Source organism: Dendrobates tinctorius, unplaced genomic scaffold (assembly GCF_039654945.1).
Source record: "Dendrobates tinctorius isolate UK_male_01 unplaced genomic scaffold, ASM3965494v1 ptg000126l, whole genome shotgun sequence".
NCBI classification, from domain to species: Eukaryota; Metazoa; Chordata; class Amphibia; order Anura; family Dendrobatidae; genus Dendrobates; species Dendrobates tinctorius.
The window spans coordinates 6,207,140-6,219,355 of record NW_027361794.1 but is presented as its reverse complement, the minus strand read 5'-3'; the positions used below and the strand labels follow the sequence as shown (position 1 = coordinate 6,219,355).

The window sequence follows — 12,216 nt, the reverse complement described above, 5'->3', positions numbered from 1 at the left end:
GGGTACCAGGAGAAATTGGACCCCAAAAGTTGTTTTGCAATTTGTCCTGAGTAGGCGGATACCCCATATGTGGGGCTAAACCACTGTTTGTGCGCATGGCAGACCTTGGAAGGGAAGGAGCACTATTTGACTTTAACGCACAATTAGCTGGAATTGAGATCAAACGCCATGTTGCGTTTGGAGAGCACCTGATATACCTAAACAGTGGAAACCCCCCAATTCTAACTCCAGCCCTAACCCCAATACACCCCTAACCCTAATCTCAGCCCTAACCCTAATGGGAAAATGGAAATAAATACATTTTTTTAATTTTATTATTTTTCCCTAACTAAGGGGGTGATAACAGGGGGTTTGATTTACTATTTATGGCGGTTTTTATGTTTGGCTGCTGTCATAAGCTAAAAGATGCTTTTTATTGTAAAAAGTTTTTGCATCACCACATTTTGAGAGCTATAATTTTTTCATATTTTGACCCACCGAGTCATGTGAGATCTTATTTTTTGCGGGACGAGTTGACGTTTTTATTGGTACCATTTTCGGGCATGTGATATTTTTTGATTGCTTTTTATTCCGATTTTTGGGACGCAGAATGAACAAAAACCAGCATTTCAAGAATTTCTTTTGGGGGGTGCGTTTACACCGTTCCGCATGCGGTAAAACTGATAAGGCGATTTTATTCTTCGGGTCAGTACGGTTACAGCGATACCTCATTTATGTCTTTTTATCATTTGGCGCTTTTATGCAATGAAAACAATTTTATATAACAAATAATTATTTTTGCATCGCTTTATTCTGCGAGCTATAACTTTTTCATTTTTTCGCTGATGACGCTGTGTGGTGGTTTTTGCGTAACAAGATGACGTTTTCAGGGGTACCATGGTTATTTATATCCGTCTTTTTGATCGCGCGTTATTGCACTTTTTGTTCGGCGGTATGATAATAAAGCATTATTTTTTACTTTGCTTTTTATTTTTTAAGGGGTTCGCTAAAGGGGTTAATAAGCGGGACAGTTTTATAGGGCGGGTCGTTACGGACGCGACGATACCAAATGTGTACTTTTTTTTTTATTTCCAAAAAATGAATTAGGGATTTTTTTTTAAATTTAATTTAGCGATTTTTTATAAATTATTTTTACCTTATTACAATGTCCCGGGGGGACATCACTGTCATGTGACAGATCGCTGATCTGTCAAATCACAGATCGCTGTGACAGAGCAGCGATCTGTCACAGGCAGTGCAGAAGGCTTCCTCGTGCCTGCGATCAGCAGGCATGAGGAAGCCGCCTCCCTGCAGGCCCCCGGTGCCATATTGGATCCGGAGACTTGCAGGGAGCGCTGCTGCGGGGGTCTCAGGGAAGCACGGAGGGAGCCCCCTCCATGCCGATGCTTCCCTAAACTCCTGGTACACTGCGATCGTGTTTGATCACCGTGTGTCAGGGGTTAATGTGTCGGGGCGGTCCGTGACCACCCCTGACACATAATGCCAGGTGTCAGCTGTGATAATCAGCTAACACCCGGCTGTGAGCACTGCTGATCGCTATGATGTACTATCCCATCCTTGTGAATTAAGTCCCAGGGCACATGGACAGGATAGTACGTCATGACAGATAGGGGTTAAACAAAAAAAAAAAAAAATGGCAAAAATTCAAAACACAATTTTGAGGGAATGTTCCACAACTTTTATCTAAAATCTGCAATTTAATTAGTCCATGAGGGAATCATGGTGGGGGGTGCAGTATGCCATGGTATTGGAGGAGTGTAAGGGGCGGTTACAGTAGGGCTTTGTATGCCTCCATCAGGTGTCCCACCTCTATCTTTCCAACCCCCTATCTCATTTGTCACCACCCTCCTGGGCCTGGCGAATTGCAATTTACTTCTCCTCCTCAGATGTTGCCATCTCAACAGGTCACTTGTAGAGATCCCATCTATATCCTGGAATAGATCTCCATTAGGTATCAGGTCACCAAACAACTCCTTCCTGCTCTAATTTGGGTATCATCTTCTTTTCTCCTTTGATCTACTCTCTCTACTGTACTATTTTTTTACTCTTGCTCTCTCTAGAGCAGATAGCTGGGAGATTAGATTGCATGCTGTGTAGACAGTAGTAGAATTTCCCATAAGCGCAACGAACAGAGAACAATGGGGCTTTGTATGATGCTGGGGCACCTTCTACGAACTTATTCTTTCTTCATCAATACTGTCAATATTGCAGCATCTGGTCCCTTACAATCCTCAACAACAGTAACGTGATCATTGATTTGGCAAAGGATTGCGAGTTATGCCACCTATGCATGTGATTTCTCTCAATCTCTGAACTCCGTGTGCGAGAGACTCCCATCATGTTTGTGGTATTAATTCCATGGGAGAGTCATACACTTGTGCCACAGAATCCCTCACCAAATGCAATAGGGAAAAATTCTCTGCAGTGCCCCTTGCACGTCTCATTTTTAGACGTACCACAGTATCAATACAAATACTCCCAATGCCTGCTGCCTCGCGGCTTGTCAAGATTATCGTATCGGCCCCATGATCCCATAACCTGAGAATCCATGTTAACAAACTTTCATCTGGTTGCTGCCTGCACCTGGTACCCAGTTCCATTAATTCTCCGGCTGTATAACCCCTCATTCCCTCAGTCATCGAAGCTTCCGCTCCTGTAGCTGCGTTTCCTGTATCCATCCTACCTCCATTACTCTGTGTGACTTCTCTCTTAGGCTATGTGCACACGTTGCGGATTCTGCTGCGTTTCCGCAGTGGTTTTGGCCCTGCGGAAAGGCAGCAGTTCCGCAGACATGGTACAGTACCATGTTACCCTATGGCATTTCAAATCCGCTGGGCTCACGCTGCGTTTTTTTCCGCGCGGTTTTGCTGCGGATTACAAACCGCAGCATGTCAATTGTTTGTGCGGATTCCGCAGCAGTTTCACACCTTTAACATAGTAGAGGTGTTAAACCGTAGGGCAAAATCGCAGGTCACTTTACCTGCGGATCCACACGGAAAAACCCACAGGTCAATCTGCAGCGTGTGCACATAGCCTTAGTTTTTGTTATTAGTATTGGTCTGGCTTGCCTTTCTTCATCTTCTGTCGTACTGTCAGCTCTGTCCCATTCTAGCAAATCTGACCATTTCTCATGTGCAATCATGGTCCTAATCTGTGCAGTACGAATATCTGACATTGGCTGCTGTCTCTTCCTGCGCCTATTCTTATTCACATTTTTAACCACATAAGATTCAAAATTCCTTTGCATATCGTCATGCTGTTTCATTTGGTCTCTCAAGGCTGCAAGCTAATCCTTTGCTCTATAGCTGTATGCAGCTCTAAACGCAAGTTCTCAATCTCCTCCTGCAAACTTTGAAATACTTGCACACAGACCCATCCAACGGCTGCTGCAGCTTTCTTTTCTTTTGCATCATACCTTGAGAGATCAAACTTGGCAGCCACATCCTGGGGATTTGATAAGCGCTGTCCCTCCATATATTTGTTACATTCCTGTGCCATTGGGGTCCATTTCCCTGATAGCACCCATTCTGGCAAGGATCTGACACTACTACTCCCAACTGCTTTCCTATTCTTAACAAACTTATTTAATTTTGCAAACATTTTTGTTCAAAACAATCCCACGTCTGACACCAATTTGTTTAGTAATGGATTCCAAGGATTGTAATGAATAAGGAAAACGCTCACACAAGAATTTAATTTACTACATTGATTTACTTAATAAATGAAAAAAAATAATACAGTATAAACAATAAATATACACGTGAATTAAACATACATTACATTACTCAGGTAGAATTCAGTCTGTGTCCATCTCTCCTCTCCGTATCATCCCGATCTGTCACATCTCCCCTCTGCTCTCTGTGTGTGCCCCCCTCCCTCCATGTCGGTGTGCTCTTTTTAGGTGTATAAACTTTTTTCATGTCAGCAAGGTATGTGTACTGGACACAAACTGCCTCCAATTAGGATAAACATCTCCTGGGCAAAGCTACTTTTGTTAGAAGATGAATGTAAATGATCTGATGATTTGCATTCCTTTGTTTGGAAGATAAGTGTTATGATAATTAAAACCAGCTATTTGCCCTCTTTGGACAATTTGAACAAGTTCCAATGATCTGACCTTCAAGGAGGTTAGAAGGATATATATAATATATACAGTACAGACCAAAAGTTTGGACACACCTTCTCATTCAAAGAGTTTTCTTTATTTTCATGACTATGAAAATTGTAGATTCACTCTGAAGGCATCAAAACTATGAATTACCACATGTGGAATTATATAATTAACAAAAAAAGTGTGAAACAAATGAAAACATGTCTTATATTCTAGGTTCTTCAAAGTAGCCACCTTTTGCTTTGATTACTGCTTTGCACACTCTTGGCATTCTCTTGATGAGCTTCAAGAGGTAGTCACCGTAAATGGTTTTCACTTCACAGGTGTGCCCTGTCAGGTTTAATAAGTGTGATCTCATGCCTTATAAATGGGGTTGGGACCATCAGTTGCGTTGTGCAGAAGTCTGGTGGATACATAGGTGATAGTCCTACTGAATAGACTGTTAGAATTTGTATTATGGAAAGAAAAAAGCAGCTAAGAAAATGAGTGGCCATAATTAAAGAAATGAAGGTCAGTCAGTCCAAAAAATTGGGAAAACTTTGAAAGTGTCCCCAAGTGCAGTGGCAAAACCATCAAGCGCTACAAAGAAAATGGCTCACATGAGGACCGGCCCAGGAAAGGAAGACCAAGAATCACCTCTGCTGCGGAGGATAAGTTCATCCGAGACACCAGCCTCAGAAATCGCAGGTTAACAGCAGCTCAGATTAGAGACCAGGCCAATGCCACACAGAGTTCTAGCAGCATACACATCTCTACAACAACTGTTAAGAGGAGACTTTGTGCAGCAGGCCTTCATGGTAAAGTAGCTGCTAGGAAACCACTGCTAAGGACAGGCAACAAGCAGAAGAGACTTGTTTGGGCTAAAGAACACAAGGAATGGACATTAGACCAGTGGAAATCTGTGCTTTGGTCTGAGGAGTCCAAATTTGAGATCTTTGGTTCCAACCATCGTGTCTTTGTGCGACGCAGAAAAGGTGAAATGGATGGACTCTACATGCCTGGTTCCCACCGTGAAGCATGGAGGTGTGATGGTGTGGGGGTGCTTTGCTGGTGACACGGTTGGGGATTTATTCAAAATTGAAGGCATACTGAACCAGCATAGCTACCACAGCATCTTGCAGCGGCATGCTATTCCATCCGGTTTGCGTTTAGTTGGACCATCATTTATTTTTCAACAGGACAATGACCCCCAAACACACCTCCAGGCTGTGTAAGGGCTATTTGACCAAGAAGGAGAGTGATGGGGTGCTACGCCAGATGACCTGGCCTCCACAGTCACTAGACCTGAACCCAATCGAGATGGTTTGGGGTGAGCTGGACAGCAGAGTGAAGGAAAAAGGGCCAACAAGTGCCAAGCATCTCTGGGAACTCCTTCAAGACTGTTGGAAGACCATTTCTAGCGACTACCTCTTGAAGCTCATCTAGAGAATGCCAAGAGTGTGCAAAGCAGTATTCAAAGCAAAAGGTGGCTACTTTGAAGAACCTAGAATATAAGACAAATTTTCAGTTGTTTCACACTTTTTTGTTAATTATATAATGCCACATGTGTTAATTCATAGTTTTGATGCCTTCAGAGTGAATCTACAATTTTCATAGTCATGAAAATGAAGAAAACTCTTTGACTGAGAAGGGGTGTCCAAACTTTTGGTCTGTAATATATTTATTATATCAAACCATATCAATAATTAGTAAAATAATTAATTGGAGTGTTGAAACCATTAAAAATAACTCGTAGTATACACCAAGACGCATGAAAGCTGTGATTAAAAATCATGGTTATTTGACAAAATATTGATTTCTGAACTCTTCCTGAGTTAACATTAGTGTTGTTGCTTCTAAATGATTATGAACTTGTTTTCTTAGCATTATTTGAGGTCTGCAAGCACTGGATTTTTTTGTTATTTTGACCATTTCTCATTTTCTGAAAATAAATACAAAATTTAGTGCTTAGAAATTCGAAGACATATTGTCGGTAGTTTACAGAATAAAAACGCAATTTACATTTTACTCAAAAATCTAATATATAAAGCTCAATGTGCATGTATGTATGTATGTATGTATGTATGTATATGTCCGGGATTGGCATCCGCACCGTCGCAGCTACAGCCACAAAATTTTGCACAGTCACACGTCTGGACCCCGAGAGCGTCATAGGCTATGTTGCGAGGCAAAATTTTAACTCCGCGCGTTCCAATTCACCAAACAATTTTGCCTCTATCTACATAATGGGCAAAAAGTGTATGTATGTACTGGCATCTGCACCGTTGCAGCTACAGCCACAAAATTTTGCAGTGTCACACATCTGGACCCCGAGAGCGTCATAGGCTATGTTGTGAGGCGAAATTTTAAACCCGCACGTTCCAATTCACCAAACAATTTTGCCCCTATCTACATAATGGGGAAAAAGTGAAAGGAAAAGTGTTGGAGGCAAATTGACAGCTGCCAGATGTGAGCAAGGGGGACTTAAAGAATGAGAGCGATGGCGCCAAAGAGTATATACCATTCAGTTGCTAAGGTGGGGACCTAACATGGGATACTCACCACACACAAGGATATGAACACACAAAATTCACCACACAGTACCACGAGCTTCAACACATTTACCACCCTCAGCACACATTTCATCACACATACACGAACCTCGCCACATAAAAGTCAAAACACAAAAGTTGCCACTCAAAACTCGCCATGCTGTCCCAGAGCTGTTTAAAAGATGAAAAATGAGCTGTGATTGGTTGCTATCAGCAAGTTTTTTTTGTAGACAGTTGTGGTAACTGAGGCCTATTATTCTTATCATTTCTAAGGTGTTATCGTCCTTCTGTAAAGCTGCAAATAACACAATATATTACCATGCCAACACAGACCACCCTCTGACACAGACTGCAGGGTGAGCCCAGTATCACACAGGATAGGATTAGATACACGGCTCAGAAGTCAGTATCACACAGGATAGGATTAGATACACGGCTCAGCAGACAGTATCACACAGGATAGGATTAGATGCACAGCTCAGCAGACGGTATCACACAGGATAGGATTAGATACACAGCTCAGCAGTCAGTATCACACAGGAGTGAATTAGATACACAGCTCAGCAGTCAGTATCACACAGGATAGGATTAGATACACAGCTCAGCAGACGGTATCACACAGGATAGGATTAGATACACGGCTCAGCAGTCAGTATCACACAGGATAGGATTAGATACACAGCTCAGCAGTCAGTATCACAGGATAAGATTAGATATACAGCTAAGCAGTCAGTATCACACAGGATAGGATTAGATACACAGCTCAGCAGACGGTATCACACAGGATAGGATTAGATACACGGCCCAGCAGTCAGTATCACACAGGATAGGATTAGATGCACTGTTTATGTGCAATATAATCATTATAATTTGTTATAACTAACCACAGTTGGCTACTATGCCCAGGCAACGCCGGGCTCTTTAGCTAGTATACCTATAAAGAGAAAAATCAGACAAAATGAAAATTTTGCAGTGGTCTCTTAATTTGTGCCAGAGCTGTATATTGCTCCATGTCTTGTCTACTAGTGATAGACGCAATATGAAATACAGATCAATTATGGTATTCTGTATATCAGAATCCCCTGTGTCTTGGGAGGAGGGGAGGAAAATTTCTTTGCAAAGGAAACATTGCTCAGTATGTGGGCTTCGGTGAAAACACAAGGAGATTTGTGGAGCTCTTTTCTTGTGAGACCAACAGTAAAGTAGAAATTGCAGGACTTACAGGCTTGAGATGTCTTGTATTATGGGGGTTAAGAGTGCTTCTTTTTCAAAGCTGAGGCAGTAATGCACTGGAAGGCAAAGATGAGCCCTTCAAAAAGAAATGCGAGAACGCAAATCGAGACACCAACTGATAAGCCCCAGCATGGAAGGAGAGTATGGGTGTTTTTATTTTAAAGAGACCAATCATGAGAAGGTACAATTTTCGGTTAAAACAACATTCTGAAGATGAAAAAGGCTTCTCCCGTGTGAATTCTCAGAAGATTATTAAGAGTTAATTTCCATGTAATACATTTCCCACATTACGTAAAAAAAGCTTCTCCCCCGTGTGACTGCTCTGATGGCTAAGAAGAGATGATTTCTTCTTAAAACATTTTCCACATTCTGAGCATGAAAAAGGCTTTTCTCCAGTGTGAGTTCTTTGGTGTGCGGTAAGATTTGATTTATGGGTAAAACATTTTCTACATTCTGAACATGAAAATGGCTTCTCCCCTGTGTGAGTTATCTGATGTTTGTTAAGACTTGATTTCTGGTTAAAACATTTTCCACATTCTGAACATGAAAATGGCTTCTCCCCTGTGTGAGTTATCTGATGTTTGTTAAGACTTGATTTCTGGTTAAAACATTTTCCACATTCTAAACATGAAAAAGGCTTCTCCCCTGTGTGAGTTTTATGGTGGCTATCAAGATTTGCTTTCTTGTTAAAACATTTCCCACATTCTGAACATGAAAATGGTTTCTCCCCTGTGTGAGTTATTTGATGTTTGTTAAGACTTGATTTATGGCTAAAACATTTTCCACATTCTGAACACGAAAATGGCTTCTCCCCTGTGTGACTTCTCTGATGTGTGATAAGACTTAATTTCTGGTTGAAACATTTTCCACATTCGGAACAGGAAAAAGGCTTCTCCTCTGATGTGTGAGTTCTATAGTGGCTATCAAGACCCCCTTTACTGTGAAAACATTTCCCACATTCTGAACAAGAAAATGGCTTGTCCCCTGTGTGAGTTCTCTGGTGTGAAACAAGAATTGATTTATCGTTAAAACATTTCCCACATTCTAAACAGGAAAATGGCTTCTCCCCTGTGTGAATTCTCTGATGTGTGATAAGACTTGATTTATGGCTAAAACATTTTTCACATTCTGAACATTTAAATGGCTTCTCCCCTGTGTGAGTTTTCTGATGTGTGTTAAGAATTGATTTCTGGTTAAAACATTTTCCACATTCTAAACATGAAAAAGGCTTCTCCCCTGTGTGAGTTTTATGGTGGCTATCAAGATTTGCTTTCTTGTTAAAACATTTCCCACATTCTGAACAGGAAAAAGGTTTCTCCCCTGTGTGAGTTCTCCTATGTGTGTTAAGAATTGATTTCTGGTTAAAACATTTTCCACATTCTAAACATGAAAAAGGCTTCTCCCCTGTGTGAGTTTTATGGTGACTATCAAGATTTGCTTTCTTGTTAAAACATTTCCCACATTCTGAACATGAAAATGGCTTTTCCCCTGTGTGAGTTCTCTGATGTGTAACAAGATGTGATTTATTGTTAAAACATTTCCCACACTTGGAACAAGAAAATCTATTCTCTGCTGTGTGATGTTTTTGATATGTAAGAAAAGACTTCTCAAGGGGAAAATTATTTACATATTCTGAGCATGAAATTGGCTTCTTTGCTTTATCAGTTTGTTTTTTAATGCTCATTTTGTGACTTAGATTTTCCCCAGGGATCGGTAATGAATCAGAAGACAGGACCGGTTTCAAAGGATCAGATGGTAGATCTTTGTTGCGAATGGATGATGTTATTGGTAGATCTGGAGTAATGGCATTCACTTCAATTGTATCCTGTGTAATCTCAAGATCATTTGATTTAAAAATTGAAGATGTCAGATATGTCTCTGATCTCCTGGTACAGTCATCTGCCAAGAATAAAACAGATTATTTTTTAATAAAACCTTGAAATTTATATTTAACATTTTTACTTAACCTGTAAAAATGCAAGTTATGTTAAAAAAAAGTTTAATTATTCACCAAGACAAATGACATTTCACAGTCTGATAGAAAACCTCATAGCATGAACCAGTAGAGCGTGGTGTTCGACTGTTTGTTCATTCTGCCTCCCAAGTGCAGGTGAAAATAACAATAAAATCTTCTTCTCATCTCACAAAAAACAAGCCCCACTCAGGTACAGGTAGAGACTTTAACGTCCCCATTGCTTTTCTCCTCTCCATTTCTGCTACTTACCTTTTATTTCTAACCTCCTCCTTCAGACTTTCGCAACTTACTAACTCTCCTACGCATGAAGTTGGAAACTCCCTCAACTTGCTCTTCTCCCAGTTTTGCTCAGTGTATGATTTTTACCAACTCCTCTCTCCCGCTTTCAGACCACAATCTTCTTTTGTTCTCGGTTAAGACTGCCATCCCGCTCAAGTCACCTCCATTTTCCACATTTATAGAATTATACAGGCCATTAACACCCAGAATCTTATGAAGAACTTGCAGTCATCATTGGCCCCCATCTCCTCCCTCTCATGTCCTGACTCTGCACTGAAGCATTATAATGAAACACTGCAAAGTGCCCTGGATGAAACCGCACCTCCTATACATAGAACAACTCGGCACAGACAGCGACAACCCTGGCACACGCTGCAAATACGTTTCCTACAGCAGTGCTCCAGGCGCCAAACGTCTGTGGAGAAATGGAGAAAATCTACCCAAAGATTTCATCCATTATAAGTTTATGCTTAAAACATACAACACTGCCCTTCACCTCTTCAAACAAACCTATTTCAACACGCTCATCACCTCACTATCCAATGACCATAAATGTCTCTTGGACACTTTTCATTCCCTACTCAACCCAAGAGTGCAGGCCCCAACCAAGGATCTCCGCTGACAATCTGGCCAATTACTTCAAAGAAAAAAATTGACCATATCCAACAGGAAATTTTCTCCCAATCCCCTCATACCATGACCTGTCCTCCCTCCACCACTGCATATAGCTCACTCTATGATTTTGAACCAGTCACAGAAGAAATGATCAGACACCTTGCATCTTCTTGTCTTATTACTTGCACAAGAGACCCTAATCTGTAACATCTCCTCCAGTCCCTTTCCCCTGCTGTCACCACTCACCTAACAAAAGTATTCAACCTCTCTCTTTCGGTATCTTTCCCTCCTCATTTAGGCATTCCATCATACATCCATTACTTAAAAATCCATCCTTCGACCAAAGCTGTGATGTTAACTATAGACCTGTCTCTAATCTTCCCTTCATCTCTAAACTCCTTGAATGCCTGGTCCACTCCCGTCTGATCCGCTATCTCTCAGATAACTCTTCTCGACCCTCTTCAATTCGGTTTCCGCTCTTGACACTCTAATGAAACTGCCCTCACTAAAGTCTCTAATGATCTACTAAAAGCTAAATCTAATGGTAACTACTCCTTGCCAATTCTCCTGGATCTCTCTGCAGCATTCAACATGGTGTATCATCAGCTCCCCCTCACTATACTCTGCTCCATTGACCTCAAGGACACCATTCTCTCCTGGTTCTCCTATCACTGACTGCTCTTTCACTGTATCTTTTGCTGGTTCCTCCTCCACTCGTCTTCCCTTTACTGTTGGGGGGGTTCCTCAAGGATCAGTCCTAGACCTCCTCCTGTTCTCCTATACTGACCCCATTGGACAATCAGTAGATTTGGTTTCCAGTACCATCGCTACCGATGTCTCCAACATCATGTCCTACCTCTGAAACTGAACCTGTCAAAAACTGAACTCCTTGTGTTTCCTCCCTCAACAAACCTTATGCCCGACATTGCCATTTCCGTGTGTGGGTCTACCATTACTCCCCAGCAAAATGCCCGCTGTCTTGGTCTTGGGGTCATACTTGATTCAGAGCATTCATTCATCCCCCCACATCTGATCAATGGCTTCCTCTTGTTATCTGCAGCTCAAAAACTTACTTTCAGCTGTGCAAAAATTCTTACTGTTTCTCTTATTCATTCTCATCTGGACTATTGTAACTCTCTACTAATAGTCTCCCTCTTACCAAACTCTCCCCTCTTCCCAATCTGTCTTCAATGCTGCAGCCAGGATCATATTCCTCATCAACCGTTACACCGATGCCAGTACCTTGTGCCAGTCATTACACTGGTTAAGCATCCCTTACCCAAAAAGTACTCAATGGCTCAGCACCACCCTACATCTCCTCCCTCGTCTGTTTTCACCCTACCCGTGCCCTCATTTCGGCTAATGATCGGAGATTAACATCCTCAATAATCAGAATCTCCCACTCCTGTCTCCAAGACTTTTCACATGATGCGCCAATTTTTTGGAATGCACTATCCAGGTTAATTCGATTA

At 41.5% G+C, this 12,216-nt stretch overlaps 2 protein-coding genes across 2 annotated transcripts in view; both read right to left on the bottom strand.

Moving 5' to 3' along the window:
• Positions 1-12,216, bottom strand: part of LOC141047227 (uncharacterized) — a 480,556-nt gene that overhangs the window by 133,991 nt on the left and 334,349 nt on the right. The gene's annotated exons all lie outside the window — the stretch shown is intronic.
• Positions 1-12,216, bottom strand: part of LOC141047265 (uncharacterized) — a 165,071-nt gene that overhangs the window by 71,762 nt on the left and 81,093 nt on the right. Inside the window, exon 8 of the mRNA XM_073542272.1 lies at positions 8,167-9,774. Within this exon, the coding sequence (XP_073398373.1) occupies positions 8,167-9,774 (1,608 nt within the window). The remainder of the gene's footprint in view (positions 1-8,166; positions 9,775-12,216) is intronic.